This window comes from Strix uralensis, chromosome 7 (assembly GCF_047716275.1).
Source record: "Strix uralensis isolate ZFMK-TIS-50842 chromosome 7, bStrUra1, whole genome shotgun sequence".
NCBI classification, from domain to species: Eukaryota; Metazoa; Chordata; class Aves; order Strigiformes; family Strigidae; genus Strix; species Strix uralensis.
This window is the reverse complement of record NC_133978.1, coordinates 2684531-2711493: the sequence shown is the minus strand read 5'-3', so window position 1 is coordinate 2711493 and position 26963 is coordinate 2684531. Positions and strand designations below refer to the sequence as shown.

The following is a 26963-nucleotide window of genomic DNA, read 5'->3' as shown; positions in this document are numbered from 1 at the left end:
TTTTACTGTATCTCTTGAACTGCTAGGGTATAATCCGTGGCAGGGGAAGCACAGAGGATTTTGGTGGTTTTTGCAAGACTGGAAGCAATTACAGCAACTGGATTTGACTTTTATGGTTGTCGCAGGGATGGTTGTGAAAAGGTAACTGGACCGAAAAAGTGACGTAACTTACAGGATGGACAAAGATGTTGTCAACCAGGCAGTGGTATCCATGAGAGCATCTCTAGTAGCCTGCTAGGGCTTCTCTCTGTCTTGTTTAGGGTGGTAGTTTCTGGTGGTGATGTTTAGTGTAATTCTTTTTACAGCACGCTTAAATGGATGCATCAATTCTAAACCCAACATTAACTTCCAATAACAGAAGAACATGCTGGTTTACCTTTCAGAAAAGCCAAAGGTCAGCTTTTAGATATATTGTGAACCTTCTTCAAATAGAATTCGATTTGGTTTTTTGCCTTATGTGAACATTTAAATATCTAGGGTGCAGTGGTGGGTTTGGTTTTTTTTTGGTATGGGGTTGTATGTATGATGGTGCAGATATTTTGCAAACTGTCTCAGTCTTAAGCTAAACAGTTGTGTGTTGGGGTATAGGTATCATTGAATTGGAGGAAATAAGAGACATACATAGTATTATTCTATGAATTATTTCCAAGTAAGCCATGATTTTTGAATATTTAAAAAAAAAAAAAGTCAGTCTAGCCGTAGAATAAAAATTCAAAGTTATATTTATCCTTCAAAGAAGTTTTTCATCTACTTCTATATATTTCATGAGTGATGACAAGAGTAAGTTCAAGCACATTGTTGTGACTTAATGCATTGCGTATACTGTGTCTGCAGGGAAAAAGCAATGATTTGATCACATTTTTAAAGAAACAATATCCAGAAACTAACCTGATTGATATAGGTGTAACAGGCTTAGGCTACAGAAGCACAGGGAGAACAATGTCTAAAATCTGTTTTGTTGAATAAAAGTATGAAGTTGCTCAGGGAATTAAGAGGCTTAAGAGAAAATGACTTTAGGACCTAACTGCAATTCGAAAAATTCTGGTTGTGAAGAAGAAAAGACTGACGGCACTGATTTCAGCAAACCCTTTGCTCAAGTAGTGCATGAAAAAGTTCATTTTAGTGGACCAATTGATTGCATGGGCTGACTTTCACCTAGTCTTTTTTCACCACTAGTATTTATTCTTTTAGTTTTGCACTTTTTTTTTAGGTTTCAGACATTATTGGCCCAGTTATTTATTAGATGATGATAACCTACCTTCATTTTTTTGGGGTCAGGAGATCTGTGATAAATTGTATTGTCATTTTAGACACTATTTCCAGTCTTTTCATCATTGTGGTAAACAGGGCATGTCTATTTTAACTGGATCAGAAAGGCAATATATGAATTTTAAAAATTGTCAGAAACATGCTGCTATGTGGGTGTTTGCGTGTGCCACAGAACAACAGAGGAATATGGGAATACTGAGTGCTGCTGCTTAGAATATGCTCATATTCCCTTTTGTCAATGTGGTGGGTTTTTTTCCCAGATCTAAAGATTGCCCGTGTGTACATCTGCTAGAAGGGGGCATTTTCAGGAGGAAATTTTATAGACTGGGAGGCCTGATAAAGGTTGCATGCGAAAGGAAGAAAAAATATTTCTGAACCTGAGTTTCTTGAACATTGACTTTTACACCAAGGAAGGAATAATCCTTGTGAGGAAATATTTAAAGCAGCAAAGATGAGAGCCCAGTCTGCTTCTGCGAGTGTTTCTATATTTTCTCAAATAGCTATTTAATGTAGACATCGCTTCGGCCAGAAGGATAAATGAAATCCAAGCCTTTGTAAGTCAGTCTGCTCTATAATGCTCTTTAGGGGAGATATTTCAAGGTAACATATCCAAAGTTTCATTTCAACGGGATTTCTTGTAAAATTCATTCACTGTTCCCCTCCACCCTAAAGAAATCTCGTCCCTTCTTAGTAATGTCAGTTCTGGCCAAGTGCTAGGTGATGGGCAAATGTTATCTTGTCGTATTGACCAGATGAGATCTTTTGGAGGAGGTGTAAGCATCTTCATCATAGGTGCTGTTGAAATACTTAAAAGGTCTCCGCAGTTTATTCTCAGTTTAGTGGCCACTACAGTTGCAGACTATGTGAAATGATGCTGTTAAATAGCTAACAAAGAAATCTGTTTTGGTGTGAGCCCCTTCGCTCAGACCCCTCCTGAAGTTTATCAGGGGTGGTTCACACTGGGCAGCTGCCTGCGGCACCATCCATTAGCCTGTGGATTTGCTGCCTCCAGAGGAAACATCCGCCTACCTTTGCTTTCCTTAAGTCTCTGAGACCTTCTTCTAGATCAGTTTGCAGGTCTTACCTCTACTCTTTCACACTGCATCTATATGTAGCCTGTTACCTGAAGGAGAAAAAAAGTTAGTTATGTCTCAACTCTTGTTAAGATGTGTTAAGTTCGTGTTTATCCCCATGTGCACCATTTTCCCCTCAGCTCCACTTGCTCGCCCTCCTGTTGGGATTGGAGGGTGGAGAGAAGGAAGATGGTTTTTCATTTTTCTTGATGCTGACACTGCCCATGAAGTAGTGGGCATGTAACATGCCCATTACTGGTGCTAATACTGCCCAAAATGCACCAGCTGATGGCGCTTGCAGGTATGTACCTTGCAATTTTTATCATAAAACAGTGTGTCATGAAGAAATATAGTTACGGGGAAGTAATGCACCTTCTCTGGACATACATCAGGATGAGGGATAAAGATAGCTTTGCATAGAGGAGCACTTCTCTACATGTGCAGAAACATGCTGAAAGGCATTACATGAAGAAAACAGGCATCCTGGAATCCAGACTCTGTCAGTGCTACACAGCAGCTGAGCAGAGAGACTTAAGAGCTAGAGCTTTGGATTTAGGCCCCTGTATTTGACCTACACTCAGCTTTGCATTCTGAAGTTATTCTCGTGGATCTGTCTCATGGCCTTTCCTCTTTACTAGCTCTGTGGAGTTAAGATGCCTGTATGAGTAGTGAAGTCATAAAGAACAGAAAAGAAAGCCAGGCTGTTTCACTGTAGGACTGACAGATAGCAAATGTAACAGTAACTTGCTGTAACCTGAAGGATGTGAAAGTAAAATTGTGCTGACTTCTATGTAGCAACCAGATTTTTTGAGAATCTGTTCACGCAGCCAAGTCTGTTACTGCACTATAGGCAACAGTTTCCTATATGTAGCAGTGATCAGATGTCAGGTATTTGTTGACCCCAACATTATGGTAGTCGTAGGTGGCAAAGTCTGACAGAAATCCAGTTTAAAGACTCTTGAGCTGAATGTTTTGAATTAAGATAATCCGAGTTTGACATATACCCCCATTATGTTCACTGGATGCTGAGAAAGACCTTTGAAGCGTAATGACCAGAGCCTGGGAACAGATTAATAGGGTAATATTTATAACAATGCTATTTATAACAGAGCAGGGTAATATTTATAACAATGGTACTTCTATCTTTGTAGGTAAGTTTTGAATGCATGATGGAAGGGATGGTGCTGAGATAAGTTTTAACTGGGTTGGAAGAAGTGGGAGCCATCGTCCCAGGAGGTCAAAACCATGAATTAATACTGCTCAGAAATAACAGCTGGAATGGAGAGGCAGGGCCCCACTGCTTTGCTTTAGGCTGGTGGCTGGAGAGAATGCAGGCACAGAAACGGGAGGGTGGTGAGGTAAAACAGAATCAAAGCTGGAAAGAGAAAACGTATCTTCTGTATGGCAGGTTAAATAAAGTTGTGCAGTCTGTGTCTGGTTGCTCTGTTAAATACTTGAGCCATAACCACCAGGGTTCTTGGGAGTTCTCTTTTTTTGTGTGTTTTTTTTTTCTTTTTATTTCTAATTAACCTATTAAAATTCACTGGGGAGATCAACTGTGAGGTCCTGTGGAGAAGCAGCAACACGGAAGTGTCTTGGATAAACTGCAAAGTGCTTGGTTTTCTTCCATCTTAATGACAGATTTTCTGGCCTAAGTAGTCCTGAAGTGTTATACAAGGCCGCAGTGCAAAAGTTTCATTCTGTGAATCCATGGAGAAATAGGAACCCTGCATTTAAGCAAAGGTGACTGTGTTTGCCTCTCCATTAAATGTTTCTCTGAGACAAGATTATATTGCTTTGCGCAGTGGAAGATGACGTGGTGAACCTGGGGCGTGTGGGATGAAGACGACAGGTGCTTGCAGCTCTGAATAATGCTGATAGCCTGCTAAGTCTTCTTTGCCCTCAGCATTCCTTGGCAGTTTGTACCCCCTCAGACTGCCAAGGCATCCCCGCCGTGGATCTGTCCAGCTCTCCTGTGCTTTGCCCTCTTCCAGTGGCAATGAGCACAAGGAGCAGAGATTGTGCAGCAGGAGCTCCAGAGAGTCTTGCCAATGCAGCAGTGTCCATCTGGAGGTTGTTCTGTTGTCAACGGTTAGTTTATGTCACCAAAGAGATCCCTGCTAGCTCGACAGGAAAGAAAATCCCATATTTTTATTTATTTTCCTGAATATTCAGAGAGTCTATTGCATTGCTTTCATTTCTACTTTCTTTTCATAATCACAGAATCACAGAACCATTCAGGTTGGAAAAGACCCTTGGGATCATCGAGTCCAACCCTCAGCCCTACTCTACAAAGTTCTCCCCTACACCACATCCCCCAACAGCTCATCCAAACGACCCTTAAACACATCCAGGGATGGTGACTCCACCCCCTCCCTGGGCAGCCTATTCCACTCTCTGACCACTCTTTCTGTGAAAAATTTTTTCCTCATGTCCAGTCTGAACCTCCCCTGTTGCAGTTTAAAGCCGTTCCCCCTTGTTCTGTCACTAATGACCTGTGAGAAGAGACCAGCACCAACCTCTCTACAATGTCCTTTCAGGGAGCTGTAGAGAGTGATGAGGTCTCCCCTCAGCCTTCTCCTCCTCACACTGAACAGTCCCAGCTCCTTCAATCTCTCCTCATAAGAGTTATTCTCCAGGCCCTTCCCCTTTTGGGGAACTGTTTTTTCTAATGCTTTGGATAAGTGAACTTCATGATGTTTCTGAGTTCTGTCAGAACTTCAGCCAGTTGCTGTTCACTCCTTGTACAATATCTCTGGTGAGACTGGTTTCACGTCATCTCTGGTCATCTTCCATAAGGATAAAATTATGTGTTGGCCACTACAAATATAAACATTCTGCAAAGTGCGTATAAATGTTGAACACTGCACTTAAACTGCTCAAGCAGCAGATTACATAATAAATGCAGCTAAACGTCTTTGATTTGAGAATTGGCACATTTCACATTATTTTGTCCTTTTTTTTTTTTTTTTTCCTTAGGTGTACTTAACTACTTAACTAAAGCAGTAGTTGCCAAAGTATAATTCTGTGCTTCTTTTTTGTGTATCCTGGGGCTAGTGTGAAGGTGCTTGCTGTTCTCTCATAAGTAGTATTCCTAATAATGTGAAAGTCTAAAGTCTTCATTGCCATATGTGTCACTGTGATGAAGACTTCGTTGTATGTTTGGTCTTTTTCCCTTTATTAGTTCCTCCTTATGATGGTACATCTTCAGTCTAAAGCATCTAGCCCGTTTCACTGCAGACTGTGTTTTTCAGAGAAGAATTGTGGAGCCCATTTAAGTTCATATAATATCCTTGGATTTATTTGAAAGATCACTCATTGTTTTGACAATGAAGCATGTTCTTTCGGGGACTAGAACTGGAATGCTTTCTGTCTTTGTCGTGGTTTGAGCCCAGAGGGCAGCTGAGCACCATGCAGCTCTTCACTCATTCCTTCCCCCTCAGGAACAGGAAGGAGAAAATAAAGCAAAAAGCTCCAGAATTGAGATAAGGACAGAGAGGGAAGATTGACCCATTATGGTTACAGGCAAAAGACAGACTCATTAGGGGAAGAAAAAGAACATAAATTTAATTCAAACACTAATAGCAACAACACTTAACAGACAGAGTAGGATGGTAAGAAGCATTACCACATCTTAAAAACACCTTCCCCCCACCCCTCCCTTCTTCCTGGGCTCAGCTTTGCTCCCAATTTCTCTACCTCCTCCCCTCCAGCAGCACAGGAGGCAGGGAATGGGGGGGGTGCGGTCAGTCCTGCCACTCCTTCCTCCTTGGGGAGGACTCCTCGCCTTCTTCCCCTGCTCCAGCATGAGGTCCCTCTCACAGGAGACAGTCCTCCATGAACTTCTCCGACGTGAGTCCTTCCCATGGACCGCAGCACTTCCTGAGCTGCTCTGGCATGGGTGACCACCATGTGTCACAGTCCTCCCAGCACTGAGGGCTGCTTCTCCCCTCAGTCCCGGCCTTCTTCAGGCACAGCCGCCTGCTCTGGTGTGGGGTCCTCCACAGGCTGCAGGTCAGGATCTGCTCCCCCAGGGACCTCCATGGGTGGCAGGGGAGCACGACCCTGCTGTCTTGCCACGGGATACAGGGGAGTCTCTGCTCCAGCTCACCTACTGCCTTTCTCCTCTTTTCTTCCACTGACCTTGGTGTTTGCAGAGGTGTCCTCACAACACCTCCTCACCACTCCCACACCTCCTCCCAGGTTCTCCTTCTTAAACACAGAATCACAGAATCATTGAGGTTGGAAAGGACCTTGAAGATCATCTAGTCCAACCGTTAACCCAGCACTGACAGTTCCCAACTGCACCATATCCCTAAGTGCTATGTCAACCCACCTCTTGAACACCTCCAGGGATGGGGACTCCACCACCTCCCTGGGCAGCCCATTCCAATGCCCAACAACCCCTTCTGGAAAGAAATGCTTCCTAATATCTAGTCTAGACCTTCCCTGGCGCAACTGGAGGCCATTACCTCTTGTCTTATTGCTCATTACTTGGTTGAAGAGACTCATTCCCAGCTCTCTGCACCCTCCTTTCAGGGAGTTGTAGAGGGCAATGAGGTCTCCCCTCAGCCTCCTCTTCTCCAGACTAAACCCCCCCAGTTCCCTCAGCCGCTCCCCATCAGACCTGTGCTCCAGACCCTGCACCAGCTCCGTTGCCCTTCTCTGGACACGCTCGAGTCATTCAATGGCCTTTTTGGAGTGAGGGGCCCAAAACTTAACACAGTCATCGAGGTGCGGCCTCACCAATGATGAGTCCAGGGCTAAGATCCCTTCCCTGTCCCTGCTGGCCACACTATTGTTGATATAAGCCAGGATGCCATTGGCCTTCTTGGCCACCTGGGCACACTGCTGGCTCCTGTTCAGCCAGCTGTCAATCAACCCCCCCAGGTCCCTCTCTGACTGGCAGCTCTCCAGCCACTCCTCCCCAAGCCTGTAGCGCTGCTGGGGGTTGTTGTGGCTGAAGTAACACGTTATCAGAGGTGCAGCCACCATCGCTAATTGGCCCGGCCTCAGTCAGAGGTGGGTCTGACTTGGAGCCAAGGGAGCATTGAGAAGCTTCTCACAGGGGCCACCGCTGTAGCCCCCTCCCCTGCTACCAAAAATCCTGCCACACACAAACCCACCACCGTCTTAAATACCAGTGGCTTCCTTTTGAAAGAAATGTAAATTGTCAATTCTTGTGCTCCAAATACGTGTTAGGAAGCAGGGATGCTTAATGTGTGACCAGCAAGCCTAAGCAATTGTTTAACAGAACAGTATGAGGAAAAACTGTTTTCACTAATTCATTGAAAATATAACTTATACTATATATAAATTCATCTTTTTAAAGAAAACCTCCACAACACAAACAAAAAACCCCACCCCCCCCAAACAAAGAAAAAAAAAAACCCCAAAAACCCCACCACCCAAAAAAAAAAATCCAAGCAAACGTTAAGAAGTAGAGGAATACAGCAAAAATTCACAGTATTACAGGTATTGTTTATTTTTTGAGAATTATGAAGGTTATGCATCAAAGGTACAAGAATTGCTTCTGGGAATATGTTTATGTGACATATGAAAACAAATCAATTTCTCATATTTTATATGAAATTCTTTGTATCAAAAGAAAAAATAGGCTGTTAGAGAAAATGCTTTCTTAAAAAAAAGTTGTTTGAAAGTGAACATTCGTAAGTAGCATCTTACTAATTCCTTCTTTAGCTCTTCATTTGCTTGGTTGGACCCGTCATTATGTGCAAAGTCCAAAAGGAAAAAGAACAGTTATTTGTATGTTCCAGTGGCTTAAACCAGAACAACTCTGGAAGAGGCCTTGTAAGGAAATGAACCATTTGTTTTCCCTTCCAGCTTTAAGCTAAATCTTTTCAAAGAGAGGAAGAGCTTGTATCTTTCTGATCTTATGAATATTAGAGATTTTTTTTTTAACATGTGTACTATAAGGATCACCAAATAGATACTATTCTCTGTGGAGGTTGTGTTTCATCCTTTGGATTGGTCAGAGCAGTTTCAGTGTAAAGTGACACCACTGGTCTGTAAAACTGATTAAAACTGAGCTTTAAGGACAGTCTCACGAGTAGGTAGGTTGGACTGTTAAAGCAGAAATTTTACAATGTACTAAAAAGCATTAAAGGAAGGTACACTGAGAGTTGGTTAGAATTTAAACTTGCCTTTTTTTTTTTTTTTTTTTTTTAATAACACTTTGCTCTCTCTAAACAGAAGTATTTTGCTTTACTTTCCTCTGCAGTTGTAAAAGGAGATTCTTTTCAAGTAAGAAATAAGGTCAGATGCAAAGGGCTCAGGCACCGCTGTACCTAATTCTGCCTGGCTCTTGAAGAGGAATTTCAGGTCTCGAGGTTGGCACTAGGGTTTGCTATGTGGTGCTGGTGAAGAGCTGGGTGGGTAGGGCAGCAGAGGGAGTTGTGTTCTGACCTGTCCCATCCCTGTGCCGGAGCACCAAACCCCAGGAGCTGAGCTCTGATGCTTTGGGGATTTCCAGTCCTACCTTGACACGCTGATTTCTAGATTAGTTCTGGAAAAGAGGAACTTTAATTGGTGGTTTCCAAAGCTTGTTGTTTTGGGGTTTTTTTTCCTAAGTATAGGTATCTTTGGAAACAAAACTTAATTAAATGGCAAAAGAGGAAAGCTGGATGTGGTGGTTTTCACATGGTAGCCCATGAGCCCATTAGGTAGTTGAGCACTTGCTAAGTAAGTGAAAGAGTGAAGTTGAGTTGTGTCCTGGTGCAGCACTGATGCTGTGTCCTGGTGCTGGTTGGCAACAAGCAGGTGGGAAGTGACTGTGACTTTCTGAAGGATTAGCTGCCAATTCTCAAATGGGAAGGCCAAAATTAATGATTTTGACCGGTGTACCCAACCTGATGAACAAAAAGGAAAGCACCTGCAAAGTTGAAGTGCTTTTGAGTGGAAATGCCCGCTGAGAAAGGAATCCTTGTCATTGAAATTTTGGTCTCCGGGGCCTAAAATTTTAAGTCCAACCTTAGGAGGACACATCCTTCTTTGTCTTTAACCATATGTAATTTAGAGCACTATACTAGAGTACTGTTGTTGTGATGTAGTAAGCATCCTGCATAGGTGAGTATTTCCTCTTTTAACCCAGGAATGGGGTCTGTGCTCACGCTTTAAAGCAAGGCCAGTATTGCGTCAGTTCAAGCTGTTAAAAAGATTGGGACCCTCTGTTCTTTGCATTTTCCTTTTTCTAGAGTCTCTCATAGCAGTTGCAAGGAACGTCAAGGTTTCTTAGAAAGAAATTTGCAACAGTTGTGTGTAAATTTTTTACTACGAGGAGTCCTATTTTTCTTGAAATGGAACAGAGTATTTAAGCATGCGCAGCCATAGATCTGCTTATAAAATAGAATCAGATCAGTATGTATTTGTTGCTCATAGAGCAGACTTTTTTCTGAGCTTTTTTTCATGCTTTCAATATATAAACTTAGACAAAAACTCTCTATATCAGTGTTTTTTTGAAGTTTCATCCTCTGGGTCAGTAGCCAGAGTACTTCCAAGTAATTTTGGAGATGTTAGTTTTTACACATGAAGTTTATTTTCATTCAGAGGAGCATCAGCTCCAAAATAAATCTCACTTGTGTAAATTATGTTCAGCATTTGGGAGTCACTTACCTAGTCTCCAACGCTATTGCCAGCTACTACTATATTGGATTTGAAATACGTTGCTGTTAACTTCTGCAGGACCAGGATTTCCCCAGGGATGTTTGAGTGCTGGTTTGCTGAATGAAATTCAGTGCAATTGGAAGGTTTCTAACTAAATGCTAATAAAAGCGATGTATGTGAGTCTCTTAAAATGCCCGGTGTGAAGGCAGACTTTCTCAGCTAATGCAAATCTCTTTAAAATTGGTTGGCATCACCCAGAAGCATCAGTCTCCTTGGGTGGACTGGAGCCTGGTGTACTATTTTTCCATTACGTGTTTTATTTGAATATGAGTAATTGAAGCTGACTGAAAAAAAAAGATATACTTAATATTATAGTAATTATTTGAGGCAATTATGGATTTGATCACTGCTATTATCCTGTATCCTAGAAGCACATAAGAACAGCAGTAGATAAATATGTTGCTTCCTGCACCCTGGTAACTGAAATCTTAATGTGCCAGTGAATTAACTAGCAGAACTCCCAATTTCTTCAAGAGGGTTTTGTGTCATTAACAAAAATTAATCTCCTAGGAAAATCCATATTAATTTCACATACTAGAGCCTGCTTACGTAAATCCACTTGCCAGATCTGACCTTATCCTCGTGAGTCAGAAAATAGCCACATGCAAGCAGGTAGGTTGATGGTTGCTTTTAAATCTGCACCAATATTGCTGTTGCCCATCTCTTGGTCAAGAGTAATCCTCAAGAGGAAAATACTGAGAGTTTCGAATGAGTTTCTTATGAATTACTAAAGGTGTCATCACCTACTTTGTTCAAAGTAACAATTTTGATGCTTATACTTCTTTTTACTTGAAATGGAAGTTTTTATCAACAGCATACTATTGTTGCTTGGTAAACAAAGCAAAGCTTTATACAGAATTAACGTTTTGCAGATTAAAAAAAAAAAAAGTGTCTGAAGAAGAATTTAAAAATAAATAGTTGATTAAATCAAAGTGGCATGTTTCCAGAAGTCTCCTTAGATGCTGGATTTGAAAAATGAGGAATTATCTGTTTTGAAATGGAGGAAATACCAGAATGAAAATAAACTTTCTGCAAACAAAAAAATACTATTAACAACAATAATCTAGGTAGTGCTTTCTCTCTTCTGAAATATTTTTACACCTGAGAAGTTTATTGCATAATGTACTTCCCACATCTGCAGAAAGGTAATAGTCGCAGTCCCAGGGTCTGCATGCTCAGAGATTTTGGCAATGAAGCCGTAGGAATGGGAGGCTGTCTTACAGTACCCTACTATTCCCTTGCTCCAGGGAAACGTGCAAGACTATAATTAAAACTGGTTTGTGCTTTATAAATTAAAGAAGAAATTATTTATTGTCTTCTACTTTTCGTGTTTATTTGCTTTAGTTAGTCACAGGTAGTAAAGTAAAAAAAAAGCAAGCATCATCATACATTTATATTGGAGTAGCACACTGGGATGCTTTTATGTTTAGGAAGTTTGAAAATAAGAATAAATCAGGTGAAACAGTATGAGTTGAGTAAATCTTGGTAGGTGAAGTGTTGCCATTGAAAAGTGGCGGTTGTTAATTGAAGTAAAGAGTTTTGCTTGACATTCAAAAATAGGCAAAACCAAAATTAAAATCCCACTCATCTAACACTAGAAAGATGGATTTTAAGGGAGAAGGAGTCATACCTGGGGCAATATGCTCTCCCAGTAATCTGTGGCAAGTACCATATGTCCACGTGTACTGTTGTCATCTTTTGGTTTTAACTCTCCTGCTGGTGTGGGTGTAGGTTTTGTTGTACAGTCAGCAGTTACTAGTTTTCTTTCATCCTTTGAAGATGTTCCAGAACACTCAATACTGATAGTTTAAGGAACCGTGTTTGCCTGTGTGCCATATAACTTTGAGTTTCATTGTGACTATTTAAAAGGTTATTGTGATGGAAAGTCTTTTTGGTTTTTTAGCTAATCTTTGTTGGGTGTTTCTGTTTTTCATGATGCTAAGTGTCATAATAGGGTGATCTGTACAATGTTATTCACTTTTATAACTGGATTGTAGTTCTTAAATATAAATTTAAGCCAACACCAGTTAGTAACTGTTCGTAGTTTTACTTCGCTGAGAGCCTTTGACAAATGAGATGTTCTTTTAGGCTGAACAAGACAACGGCCACCCTCTTCCTGCCTTTGCCAATCTGCATATTGAAGTCCTTGATGAGAACAATCAGAAGCCTTACTTCACAAGATCTATGTATGAGGGCTTCATCCTCGAATCCTCTCCAGTGGGAACAACCATCTCTGATAACCAGAATCTGACTTCCCCGCTACAAATCGTAGTGTTGGACAACGATGTGGAGGAGGTATGCTTCATTCTTCTATAGTGTCATACTGGTGTTTACATTTTTATTATTTGCAGAGTTCTTTCTTTTTTTTTTCTTTTAAAAACATTTTTCTTTTAAAAACATTTTTCTTTTTCTTTTAAAAACATTTTTCTTTTTCTTTTAAAAACATTTTTTTTTTTAAATTGAGACAAAACTGTTTTGATCAATAAATAAAAAAATCTTAACGTCATTGTTACGGTTTCTTTTTTGTTTTCATTCTGAGTTCAGATAGATTTGAAAGTGCCTCTGAACAGAAAAACTAATCTGTATTTTACTCAGCTCTCCTTAAGATGGTGTTCTGTTAGAGAGGATGAATGCTTAGTGCAAAGAGGAAGAAAATGCGTTTTGTGAGACGGATGAATCTGCCACACAGTGTGGGGAAATGGGAGAGAGAGCTCAAAGTGGAAGTAGTAGCTTGAGCAAACCAGGAAGAAGAATAAGAGTGCAGGAGGCTAAAAGTTCAATCCATTCTTTTCTCTGCCTGGATTTTGATATTAACATTACTCATAGTAAAATTGGGCATCTTTAAACGAGCAATAACCAAGTAGTAACAATACCTTGCCTCTAGGGCTACTGTTTCTTCTGTTCTCACCAAGGCTATTGCTATTATGTGCTTTTTGATAATGTTTCTTTTTCCTGTAACTACTGTTGTCTCTTCAGTTGTACCCTTTATTCTTTTTTGTTTCTGTTCTTCTGTTCTCTTGCTATCTTCAGATACGTAAGGAAAGCTAAGCTGTAGGCATAGGTTTTTGTGGTAATATTTATAGTATATGCCAATATTCTTTAATAAAATTCTTAACCTCGTCTGAAAACAATCTGGTTTTGAAAGTTTCTCATTTGACATAGGAAAATTCATTATTTTTGAGAAACATTGTCACTGAAAGATGCTTTCTACAGCACTGTCTGTATGAGAGTGATTTACTGTCCTAAGTAGCTATTTTAAAGCCCAAACTCATGTAGAATATCTCCTCCCTATGCATTAAAATATCTCAGTCAATATACAGGCATCCATAAAAACTGGTTGGAAGGCAAGTGGGAAATGGCTGTTGGATCTGGCTTTCTTAGGGGCTGGATAAAAAGTATGGAATAAGTGCATGTGGCAATCATCAGTAGACATTGCTGATGATTCGTATTCCTTGTGAGATAATCTTGTTCAGCATTGGTTTTGTCAAAAGCAAACTAGTTTCCTTGTTTGATCAAATTAATGGGATCATGTAGGTTGGTTAATACAGGAATAAGAAAGGTGTGCAGGCATCAGGTAAGTGTTTATATTTACCATACATTGTATGGTTGTGTTCTGTAACATCTATTTGTGTGATGTGTGCCTGAGCACAACAGAAATCAAATCGTATGAGTTGGTGTCCACAGTTCTAAGTCCTTTTCAAGCTACTAATTTGAGAGATTTTTCTCAGAAGGCTGCTTTTAGTTCTGTGATCTTTACGTGTATTAAACAAAAAAAAAAAAACGGGGATATTTTTAGATGTTTTTAGCATAAACAAATTGTTATTTTGTTTTATCCACACCTTTGTGAAAGTACTAGTAAAACCCTCTGGTTCACATATGCCTAGGTGCATATCTGCTTGTTAGAGAAATCTGGAATTTTAGGGTACTATTTATGCCCACACATGTGACTGCATATTAGCCCTACAAAAATGGAAAGAGAGGCTATTAATCACCTGAAGAGTGGAAAACTGAAACCGAGCAAGTCTGTCTGTGAGACTGATAGACTTGCACATTAGATAGACATGGTCTGAAACTTAGAAAAGGGTTTTTGGCAAGCTTGGACAGCTTGTTTGAACGGTTTCTGCTTGAGTTCCTACATGGCCAGTTTGGGCAACGGACAACTGAAAATAATTACAAAAATCTCACTGTTAATCCACAACATGGTGCTAGGGTTTCTCTATTTGCAAGTCCACTGATGTTCCCCTCAAGGCTTTGTAGCTGCAATGACCTAGGAAAACTCTACTGTGCATACAAAGCCCAGAGAGTTAAAAGAAGTCACACAGCAGGGCTGGTTGGAGAGGGGCTGAATCTGTTGTGCTTGAAATAATTCAAAACAACTGTTTTAATGGAAGAGAATTTAGTGTCCTAGTTCAGACACTCAAATTTAGGTGACAGTTTTTCATGCTGGTGGTTTTTTGGGGGCTCTCTCCTATTTCGTAGTAGATAACATTGTTACACTAAAGAAATGACAGAAAGACTTTGGACTTCGTTAACCTCCAGAGGTTTTTCAGGTTGTAGTTAATAGTGCTCTGATTAACCTTTCCCTGGCAGTTGCACAACTCTACCGACAAGGTGTCAAAGGCAGATTTGGTAATACGAGGTTCTTTGAAGTAACTACATATTAGATCACATACGAGACTGAAAGTTGAGATTACTTTGAATTCTTAAATCCTGAATTTGGGCTCACTCTTTGAACGAATCATGTAACTACCAGGTAGCACATATCTGTATACTCTCAAACTGAAAATATTTAATTTGAAAAACTTCTGCATGGAAGAGTAATTTGTTCCTTTAATATATATTAAACTACATCATGAAGTTTGTAAGGTAAGGCTGGTATTTATGTTCCCCACCAAAAGTGCTTTCTGTTACTGATTTTTGTCAGTCAAGTTCAATACGTCAAGTTTTGAGGGGTGCTCTGAAATTCATCACAAACAGTTTGACCGGAGGGCTCCACATGTTGTTGTGTGTTCTCTGTAGTACATCAGCCTGTTCCCATGAAGTCATCTCAATATCTGGATATTGAATAGAGTGGTTCATACTTGTGTTTGCCCACACTAGAAATTTCAACATGAGTGTGGCCGGAATATTTACAGTTTTAATAGCATCACTAATAATTTAAAAAATCTATCCAATCTGCAGCAGATATTTCAGTTGGGAGCACTAGCATAACTTAAATAATCTGCATACAAAGATGATGAAAAACAAGTTTATAATTCTGCTTTAGGCAGCTGATTAGAAGTTGTTAAATATTTCTGTGTCTCAGTACAAATAGACCTGAAATTTCATATCCACAGGAAATGACCATTCAAGGGCCCAAAAATATCTCCTAGTGAATGTAACACTTGGTTGTTTTTCACCATGTTTTTATTTTCACTGGGTAACGAATAACAGGAGTTTGGTTAAGTTGGTGAAAATGAGACTGAGCCAAAAGTGTATTATTTTTGTTTAATATTGAAAAAGTGTAGTATTTCAGTGTTGCATGATGTATAACTGCCAAGAATTTCTAGACTGGGAAATAATGTGACATAAAGACTCAATTTTGATACCCCACCCTATCCCTCCATAGCGAGGACAAAATAATCAAAGATCTCTGGCCCTGCTGGGATGTAATGCCGTGTGCTGGGGGAGATGGGCTGCAGTGGAACCTGGCCAGTGTCCCTCATGTTCTGTCCTTCTCCGTGCTGCTAGAGTGACTCTGTCCCTGCAAGGCCACTTCCCTTAGGTATGGGGGGGTAAGGGCTAGCAGCACGGCCATCAGTGCTCATCGCCAAACCTGGGATTTGGAAACATACAGGGGAGGGAAGGGCTGCTCTGTCTCAGCAGCCTGAACTGTTCAGGGAACCTGGTGCCTGATTCCGTGACTGTAACAGTCTTCTCTCTTGCAAGTTTTGTTGATGCTTAAGGCTGAGCAGATCTGATCCATCAGATCTGACAGAGATCATAGAATCGTAGAATCATAGAATCATTCAAGTTGGACAGGCTGGAGCGATGGGCTGAGGCCAACTGGAGGAGTTTCAATAAGGCCAAATGCCGGGTGTTGCACTTTGGCCACAACAACCCCCAGCAGCGCTACAGGCTTGGGGAGGAGTGGCTGGAGAGCTGCCAGTCAGAGAGGGACCTGGGGGTGTTGATTGACAGCTGGCTGAAAAGGAGCCAGCAGTGTGCCCAGGTGGCCAAGAAGGCCAATGGCATCCTGGCTTGTATCAGCAATAGCGTGGCCAGCAGGGACAGGGAAGGGATCTTACCCCTGGACTCGGCACTGGTGAGGCTGCCCCTCGATGACTGTGTTCAGTTTTGGGCCCCTCACTACAAAAAGGCCATTGAATGACCCGAGCATGTCCAGAGAAGGGCAACGGAGCTGGTGCAGGGTCTGGAGCACAGGTCTGATGGGGAGCAGCTGAGGGAACTGGGGGGGTTTAGTGTGGAGAAGAGGAGGCTGAGGGGAGACCTCATTGCCCTCTACAGCTCCCTGAAAGGAGGGTGCAGAGAAGGGGGGGATGAGCCTCTTGAACCAAGGAACAAGCGCCAGGACAAGAGGGAATGGCCTCAAGTTGCGCCAGGGAAGGTTTAGCCTAGATATTAGGAAGCATTTCTTTACAGAACGGGTAGTCAGGCATTGGAATGGGCTGCCCAGGGAGGTGGTGGAGTCCCCATCCCTGGAGGTGTTTAAGAGTCGGGTTGACATAGCACTTAGGGATATGGTGTAGTTGGGATCTGTCAGTGCTGGGTTAACGGTTGGACTAGATGATCTTCAAGGTCCTTTCCAACCTAGATGATTTTGTGATTCTGTGTAAAGACCCTTGGGATCATCAAGTCCAACCCTCAGCCCTACTCTACAAAGTTCTCCCCTACACCACATCCCCCAACATCTCATCCAAACGACCCTTAAACACATCCAGGGATGGTGACTCCACCCCCTCCCTGGGCAGCCCATTCCACTGTCTGACCACTCTTTCTGTGAAAATTTTTCTCCTAATGTCCAGTCTGAACCACTCCTGTTGCAGTTTAAAGCCGTTCCCCCTTGCTCTGTCACTAATGACCTGTGAGAAGAGACCAGCACCAACCTCTCTACAATGTCCTTTCAGGGAGCTGTAGAGAGTGATGAGGTCTCCCCTCAGCCTTCTCCTCCTCACACTGAACAGTCCCAGCTCCTTCAATGATGCGTCCTCTCTCTTTCTAGAATGCTGTAGACTTATCTCAGGACATACAGAGCTCTGCCTGCAGCTGTGGGGATGATGATCTGCCTCGTCCTCGCATGGAAGTTCTCTGTGCACTTCCCTTTGGTATCCCCTGACTCATGCCAGCACACCTCTTTTCAATTTGATGAAATGCTGCAGGTTCAACATGGATGTGAGGGAGCAGAGAATCAGATTTAAGTGCCTGTGTGTTAGTACATGTGTCACTGATTTATGTAGTGTTTATAATCTATTGTGGGCATGAGACTTCCAGCAGAGTAAGGCTAGGAGTGCAGCAATTGCATATAACTCATACATAAAACAGCCAAACCAACTAAAATGACAGATACCTTCTCTCTAGGACTAGATGGTAGCTCAGGGTGGGTTAGTAAGCACAGGTAATAATTATTAACTTTTGCAGGTCTTAATGTTCTGACGGCTTCATTGTATCTTAGTAAATTAATGTATTTAGTAAGTAGGGATTGCTGATGAGAAGTTGACATATATCCTCTCCGTGCTTGTGCATGTTAGTTTCCAATAGTGGCACTGGCTAAACTTAATGTATTCAGTCTTCTAATTGACAAGTCAGTTGAGATTATATTTCATACTAAAATAACTCCCTGTCCTCTGATAAATGCATGAAGAAAGCGGTCATCTTATCTGTGTATCTTAAGAAAAAATCAAACCACATTCTAAATTTAAACCCTGTGGGAATTATAGTAGAGTCCTGCTATAAATCTTCCAAAAAATAATTTATAGGTGTGACATTGCAAACAGACCTTTAACTAGAGCAGCACTGCCAAGTGCTGATATAATTAAGTTGTCTGTTTAAATGGCATAAATTAAATTAAGCCACACGAGTACCTTAAGACCTGAGTAAACCAAAGCCGAGATGAGGAGTTTAAACTGTATGCTCTGATAGATGTTTACATAAGGCTTCCCAAGCCACTCGCTTGCTTACTCTTTTGCTTCCATGGGAGAGTAATAATTTCTACTCTGGTGGTTAGGGTTGGTGAAAAAGCTGCACAGTAACTGCCTTACTGCCTTGAATGCCAAATCTTGTTGAATCTCTCTTAAAAAAAAAAAAAAAAAGGGAAAATTAACACCAGGATTTACCTTTCAAGTTGAAAGAAGATAATCAGCCATTCATACTATTCGCTACCAAGGTGTTTACCAATACCACATGCAGTGTCTTGATGAATAAACCCCGAGTGTAAGGTAATTTGTGCGTTGCTCATTAGAAGACAAAGTTGATGTCGTGTTTGTAAGGTGTGTCAGCATGTGTTCAAAAGCATTTAACATGTCACAACATGCATTCAGAAAAGCACCCGTTGGGTAACCCTGATGCTTCTGTGGCTGCCTACAGCCCAGCGCAGCATCCCTGGGCAGTGGAGCGTGATGCAGGTCAGTTATTACCACAGGTTCCTCTCCAGATACTTTTCTACCAGACCAGTTTCTTGTTTTATGCTTCCATTGTCTATGAAGCTGAAGTCAAACTAAGTAGATGGGAGCTCAATACCCATGTTTCCAGAGAACTTGCGGGAAATTTTAAAGAATGATTATTTTACATAAAGGCGTCTCAGTAGTAACCTGAGAGGACAGAACAAATAATGGATAAAATAACTTTTAAATGTAACTACAAATTCAGTTTATGGATATTCAATGATATATCCAAATAAGGAAAAATAATGATTTTTTTTATCCAGGAGTACTGAAGCATTTTAAATAATGAAGCATTTTTCTCTAATATTTGCCTGATTGCTTATATTTTTCGCTCTTATTGTTTGGACTTATTTTGCAGCCGGTATTCTCTTGAGAGGAGCGTTCTCATAACACTGCTATCCCTGTATAGCACTTCTGTGACACTCTAATAGTCACATTACAAAATAAGAATTCAGGAAATATTCTTCCCAAATGTAGCAGCCCATTACTGTCATTATTGGAACAAACAAAAGGGAAAGGCAAAGCAAAAAGGCTACTTCTCTTTCTTTAGAATTTATAAAGATAGGTTTCTTCTTTGCTGAACCTTTCTGCTTAATAAGAAAAATAAAAATCTTAGTATTGTATCACTACCATAGCATTTTATTTCCTCTTTTAGTTGTGTAGGATGAATATTTAATGTTTTGTGACTTCTGAAGTTATTATTTCTCTCTGAGTTCCTTGGAGTTCTCAAGGAATTTGTTTTTTATATATCTGCCCTGTTTTAAACAAAAGCTATTGCTAATTCGTGGAAACGCTGGAGATGCTGACATCTGTTTCTTGCTCTGTCCCATGAGTGTCTTGTTTGTATGAGGAGCAGAAGATGATTTTTTCAAAACTTTTGTGTCAGCTTTTCATTCGGGGCATGGCCCTTTGCACCTCAACTTGAAAAAGTCTGAAAAGTGTTGTAGCACTTTTTAGTGCCTGACTTTATAGTCGTGCTTGTGCCTCAGCCCTTGCTTTGTGGAGGGACTGGAGAGATTTTGGTGGTAGTTGAAAGAATTCAGAATTAAAGCACTACTCAGCATCCATCCTGGTTCTCTTAGTCTTTTGTCATCTTTTCCTCCAAAGTGGAGATGACATAAATGGTGAAGAGCTTTTTCAGTATTATTTTAATTTGTACAATAAAATGTTATTTAAACAAACTCACTTTAAAGAAAAAAATGTTTACAGAGAAAAAAATTATTCATAGGGTGTCCTGAGCAAAGCCTTCTTAGGCTGGTTTACCTCCCTCCATTTTTCAGTCGCTCAGAATTTAGGCTTGATATGTTCTCCTCGGGTTCTGTTGGTCCAAGCGGTTTTACAACTAAAGCCCTCACAAAGACTTTTCAGGAGGCTGTGCTTCAGGTTATTCTTCTGATATCTAATTATAGTGTTAAAGATGCAGGAAATTCACTCCAGATGCTGTGTCTTCCTTCTCTGTTCCACCCAAGCTATTGTGAACCTGGAGGACTGTGTCATCAGGCCCTGCAGAACTCATCTGGCATAAGTTAGAGAAAAACAAGGTCAGTGCCAACACAGTCTGAGTGCCAACCCCTTGTCAGTGAGACTGAGAAGCTCACTTGCTTCACTTCTGCAAGACTGTAAATCTCAGATTTTTCCAATGAAAGACATGAGTGGAAGAGATTTTCTACTTTCACCAAGAAATGAGGAGGGCAAATGCTGGAAACATCTCTTCAATGAAACAACTCTCTTCTGTGGGCGTTTCAGTGCTAATCATCCTCCACATGAAGAATGTTGGAAAACAAGATGTATCATTAAATTATCTTCGTCAATGCTACAGCTTTTTGGAGACAAGCCTGTGCTAGCAATCAGAAAGTCTGAGTATTTCTGATACTCTTGGAGCTTGTTCTGGCTACCCTGGAGAATTTAACAGTTAACTATATTCCCTCTAAAAAGTCCCTGGGGATGTTGAAACACATACAGAATATGTGTCATTGTCTGCTCGTTCTTGAGAGTATCATGTAGTTTTGGTTCAATCTTAGTAAATTGTAGAAAACTGTTGGCTTTAAGAAGAGCTTGTAAGTGCCTGTATGAGGAAAGGAGCAGCAGAAATGTATCGTTAACGTCCGTGTAGGCTTTCAAACTTCAGACCCAGGCTTTGTTTATTAAGAGTGCATTGGAGCACTTCCTGCATCTCATTTTATTGTATTTTTGTCTGTAACTGTTTTTTCCCCAAATGTACTGCTTTGATGATGTCCATCAGTATCAGCTTTGTGTTTCTGTACTTATATTCATTTTGTATCACATGTTTTTCTTTGTAGCTTGCACCAGGTACCGTTCTGTAGGTATTGGGTATTGTTTGCAAAATTACTTTGTGTTTTAATTGTGTCACTTATTTATTTATTTAGTCCCCCTTGTCCTTCATTTTTCTCTACCCTGTTGGTGTTTGAGACTGAGACTGTCACTTGTTTTGTGAAGCCCGCAAAGAGCCCTTTAATCACATTGGACCAAATTAATTTAGGGCGTAATGTTGTACTGTGGTTATGCTGTGATTGCTTTATGTTCATTAAATAATTATATGTCTTTATAGAAATCGTGAGTATTAAAGAAAGTTGGGGTTTTTTTAAATTTAAAAAGTACCTACTAGTCGGTTTGGAGTATGTAAACCACACCAGGTTTGAACTGTGTGCTTGAAATGGTCCCTGCATGTTGCATGTATATCCTTTTGTGTGAATTCTGATAGTTTTCTGCTTAAAATTACATGCTAAACAATTTGTCAGAGACAAGTTAGTCTACATGACCCAGTAATGTAGTCAGAAATCACAATGCTTAAGTCCAGCCCTCAAAATAAAATAATAGTTTAAAAAAATAAAGCATGGAAAATAATGCTCCAGCGTAGATGGTTTGTTTCCCACAGCTGTGTTCTCTCACAGTATCTGCCACATAAAAAGTTCACAGTTAAGTCGAGCAGTCTTTCTTTCTGCATAAAATGTGATAAATGTGTAAAAGCACAACAATGCCGAGATTAAGGAAATAAATTGCTTTGTAGGTCAGACATGCATGGAAGGTATTACAAGTAGACATTGATTGCAGTAAAGACGATTTAACTTACACATTAAGATAAAATTTCTAATATGAGTATAGCTAAGGAATAGGATAGATTACTTTGGGAACATGTGGGATCTCCATCATTGGTTTGTCTCAAGAACAAATTAGGAAAAAAAATAGTTTATTAGTGTTCAAAATGGCATGACAAGCAAGAACTGTAACAACTAACCAGGGTTTTTGTAAATTAAATTTTTGACTGACTTTGTAGTATCTACACAGTGAACAATTATTGGCAATTACCTTCTGTAATTTTTCATGGAAGAAAGAGATTGCCGTTTGCATTGCTAGCTGTAAAATGAACTTTAATTTTACTGAGAGATGGCATAGTTGCATCAAAGCTTTAGGCAATAGGAAACCACTCATTTAGAACACTTTGATATTTCTTTCACACAGCTTTCAGCAACTGAAATTGTTTCTTATTTAAATAGTATAATCTTAGCCCTCCAAAATGTGTGCTTGAGAGTATTTTGGATTGCTAAAATAAGTTTCTCTTTCTCCTTCTGTTGTACTAATCTGTCCTCGTAGTTGTTCATTATGACACTTAGTGCATGTTAGAGTTAGCCCAAGTGTTCACGCCTGCTGTACTGTAGGGCTTGGTGAACTTTCCAGTGGTCTGTTTCCTTTTTTTACTTATGTAGGAACGACAATAATGACAGGGTAGGAGTTAACCTACTAGAAGTGTTTGGGTTCAGGTTGAGAAAATGTTCTGAGAAGGAGGACGTAATGCTACTTTTTGGATAATTTGTTGAAATCAGCTATTTCTGACTGCATTGTGTCTCCTACTCTGAATGGGGTGGGTTCTGTAGAATTATGTTGGAAAGTAGGTAGTAAAAATAATTTTCAAGTTATGCCTGTGTGGTCACTGGATTTTCTGTTATGTTTTATTCCTGGTAGTAGTCCTCTGATTCCTCATCTCCACATTATTTGGGGCAGTTTTTTACTGGACTCATCTCCCAGACTTTTGTGTTTTGCCCGATCACATCTGCATTCCTCTTTTGTAACCTTGCTTCATATAACAGAAATAAACTAAATAACTAATGACCCAGAGTAGCACATTAAATCAGGTTAAATAACCAGATTACATACAAGGACACAGAAATGTTTATTGGAATACCGTAGGCAATAAAAGGTAATGTTTGTGGGGTTTTTTTTAATTTAACTGTAATGTAGAGTGACCCTTGCAGTCTAATCAGTTTAATAACTCAATAGCATCTTTAAAGAGATGGGGGAAGATGTTGAGATGTTTCATCCTGGTCACAATTCATGTTTCTGTCATTTCAACAAAACAGACATCCCAGAAAAGTGCCCTAAATGATGGGGTTTTTCAGAACCACCAGGTAATACAGAGCTTAAACACCTTTTTGCCTGCCCTGCACTGGCATCCAGCAGACTGCAGGGTAAGGACTAAGGGTAGGACGTCCGTTTTGCAGCCTTGTATCCATCCGCTAAATTCACACTGGAAAGAACTGGCTTGAGGTTCTGGACTTTAATTAATCTGCTCTATTCCCTGTACACACAGTAATAAATTCTGATTCTGTCTGTGGCAGAAACATTCCTCCCCCTTTCTGTGAGCTGAGATTCCTTTTGTCCCCAAATAAATTTCAGTCTTTTTTCCCCAGGGAATGTTTCATTCTTCTTCCCCATACTCTTATAATCTGCCAACCACTCTAGGAGAGAGGATGGAAAAGGAAGCAACCCAACCGGTTGCTCAGGATATCTCATGATGCATTCATTGCCTTATCTTTGTGTTGTCGCATGGTTTTGCACGCAGCATTAGAACTGCTCGGTTCTTGCCCATTTCTACATGGCAACACTCTTGGTTCTTGCCCATTTCTACATGGCAACACTCTTGGTTCTTGCCCATTTATACATGGAGCCATCCAAACCAGAAATCTCTGTTCCCAGCAGGCTACCTAGGGAAGTCATGAGTAACAAATTCACCATGCCTTGACTTGCTTTTTATTTTCCCACTTTACCTTAAAATGTTACTTCCTATTGAAATTTATATCACAGTTGCTTTACTATGTTTTTTACCTGATCAGCTGAGAAATTCATAATTCCGTGTCAATATATCTTGATTCTTTTTGAGACATAAAGAGAATCTATGAAGAGCATTTATTTAGCAATATGCTTCAACACATATGATTATCTTTTTTCATTGCATCGACTCAACTGTTTTATTGTTCCGGTAATTAAGTTTTGCTTTGTTTTTAATATGGTTGAAAACAAATGATTGAATCTGGTTTCTTATATTGGTAATTATATTTGGCTTTAAAAATATTGTTTTAATGAAAAAAAAGCATCATTTAAAACTAGCAGATACAGGTATTTGTTTACCATTGGGTTTACTTATAAGTTAAAGTGTATTTTTAATACATTTTTCATCAAGAAGATTAGATTTTTAGATCAGCAGTGTTATTTTTTACATTTTGGTGGGTTTTTTTACAGTTTTGTAGATTGTTGGTCGCAGCATTTGTAATTTCTGCTTATTTAGGTTTCAACTAAAACAAGCACTTGCGTTGAGTAATTGGAAACTTAAAGCTGTATATGAATTTATAATAAAATTATTTTTTTATAATATCGTTTAAAGACCAAGGATCCCCAACTCCATCTCTTTCTGAACGACTACAATACGTTTTTCACTGTGACTCCGAGTGGCATCACCCGTTACCTCACCCTGCTGCAGCCTGTTGACAGAGAAGTCCAACAGCTTTACACCTTCTCGGTAAGCTAAATGCGCTTGAAGGCACGTCAGGCATTGTTCAGTTGAAAAATTTTTAGTTATAACTTCATTGTAGATCATTAAAATGGCACAGAAGAACAGTGAAGGATGAACAGCCGCAATACTGGGGGTGAGGCTGGGGGGTGGGTGTTGGTAACTGGGGTAGTGTGATTTTCTGACACGCATGTGTTTGGTTTGGTAGTAACATTTTTGATGCCCCTACCAGCATCGTCTCCATGGTCCCAGGCTTGTATCCTGCTCCTCACCACCCTCCCATGACACAGTCTGATCCTTCTCTTTTGTGCCCAGCATGGCCTTTGAGGCCACCTTGGCCTATTCTCTTCCCTGCCCTTGAGCTAGGAACATGGCACCTGTAATGGCCTTTCTATTTTGCTTTAGTACAACATAAAAAAGTAGGCTAACATAAAGCACAGCCAGCAGTATTTAAAAAAAGGGGGGGGAAAAAAAAAGCATGAATGGATTTAATACTCCCTCAGGCATTTCCCAGTCTGTGAGTAAAAGCCTTAAAGCAATTTGCAAATGTGCTGTAGGGAAACCCTGTTCCTCTGCAGGGGTTACCAGTCAATGCCTCCATATTTTCTGTCCATTTAGCATTTGAAAGGAGAGCTCTGATTTCTTCTATGGAGTAAGAAGGCTTCGAGCTCTTTAAGCCCCACCTTAAAATGCTGTCTTTGATGTTTAAGATATGTATAGCAGCTCCTCTGTGTGGCCATGCCCAGGTGAGACTTGCAGTGTTAGACAGGTTTGTGACCTGTTGTGGCCAGGCCCTGCTCCTTGAGGCTCTGCCCTTGTCGCCACCCCCTCACATCCCAGCCCCAGCCCTGGGAAACAGTTATTGCCTCTCATTTCTCCTGCTGATCTGACACACTATGTTTTAAAGGCATTGTTCCATTTTGCTTTTGCCCTGAGTCTTGCACACTGCAGGCTCAAGCTCAGCTGAAGCCTCCTATAATTGTAAATGCAGACAAAGATGAAAAACTAAATGCTTGTTTTTAGTTGTCATACTGTATTTTCTCATAGTTGGAACTGTATTAAGAACACACCATTAAAATATGTTCCTGATCTGCCTTTTTTCTTTTTTTTTACCCTGAAGATGACAGCTTCTGATGGTGTACAGGAGAGTGACCCAGTGACGGTCAATATCGTGGTGATTGATGCAAATGATAATTCCCCAACCTTCTCCAATATATCATACAATGTCAAGGTTTATACCGATATGGGGCCTGGGGAAGGCGTTATAAAGGTAATTTCAGGTCTTTTTATTAGCTTTTATTAGTTAACAAACTCTCTTTTTGTTAGCAGTAGATGGTCTGGTAAATACAAATTGGAAATGCACTGAAACAGCTAGAAATGAAGTTTGTGTATCTCCATCCACTTCATTAGTTACATAGCTATTAAAAAAGTTGCTAATGCTACATGATAGGCCTGTCTTAGATGTATAGCTGCAGTTCAGCTGTTTCATCTGAAGTTCTACAAAACCTTTTCACCTGAAAAATCTCAAAAGAAAAAGATATTCTCCTGTATTAGTGGGATATTGAAATAAAATATTTTGCAAGAACAGATAAACAGTTCAGTAGAACATAACCAGGAATGTTTTACCGTGTCATAAAGCCTTTTGGTTTTCACAGGAGCCTAATTCATTTGTTTGTAGAGCAAATGAGCTCTACAAACAGAACACAGAGAGAGAGAAGCAGTTTTAATTACAGTTAGCAAGCACTGATTTACGTTTCAGTGCAGACTGGAGGTAAGTCCTGGCTGCACTGAAGTTAATGTAAAAAGGCTGTTTTGGGTAGTAATTCTTCTAAGATCTTGGCCATGCTCCTGAGTGCTTCCAGTCTAGATGGATGAGAAGACAAGATGCTGTTAGTGGAGGCTGGCATTCAAGGATGGTAGAAGGCAGTGGGAGTATTGGAAAAAAAATAAATTCATCAGCTGACTTAAAATACCATTTTCTGAAATATAATCAGGAATTAAGCATTTGGAGGTAGCAGTAATGTAACAGTATTAGGAGAGAGTTCATTGTCTGTTCTGGCATATGCCCTACCTGAGCTGTACTGACTTGCTGCATTTGCTATCTTTGGATCTTCCTTACTGTTAATCTTGTCTTTTCATCTGTCTGGGCTACAAATGCTTAAAAGGATCAATGGTATCCATGGGGACATTTTCAGCAAGATTTGAGTGAAAGATAAAAGTTTTAAACATAAGTGAGTTCTTTCAAGCTAGGCACAAGGCTGGTTCCGGGGCGGGGTTGGGGGAAGAGACCAAATACTCTTGTCCTGAATGAGCAAAAGGCAAGTGTTGCTCAGGAGCTGTGTGTAGGGTTTGACACATCTCATAAACACGTGGATTTTGCAAGTGCAATACATTCACTTGATATTTAAGATACAGAGATACATACAGTGCTGAAAAAATTTAAATCAAGGGTTTTTTCCTAAAGCATAAGCACTC

The 26963-nt window shown here is 40.3% G+C and overlaps 1 protein-coding gene across 1 annotated transcript in view; it reads left to right on the top strand.

Moving 5' to 3' along the window:
• Positions 1 to 26963, top strand: part of PCDH15 (protocadherin related 15) — a 460117-nt gene that overhangs the window by 237799 nt on the left and 195355 nt on the right. Inside the window, exons 12-14 of the mRNA XM_074874163.1 lie at positions 12114 to 12320; positions 24363 to 24497; positions 25609 to 25758. Of these exons, the coding sequence (XP_074730264.1) occupies positions 12114 to 12320; positions 24363 to 24497; positions 25609 to 25758 (492 nt within the window). The remainder of the gene's footprint in view (positions 1 to 12113; positions 12321 to 24362; positions 24498 to 25608; positions 25759 to 26963) is intronic.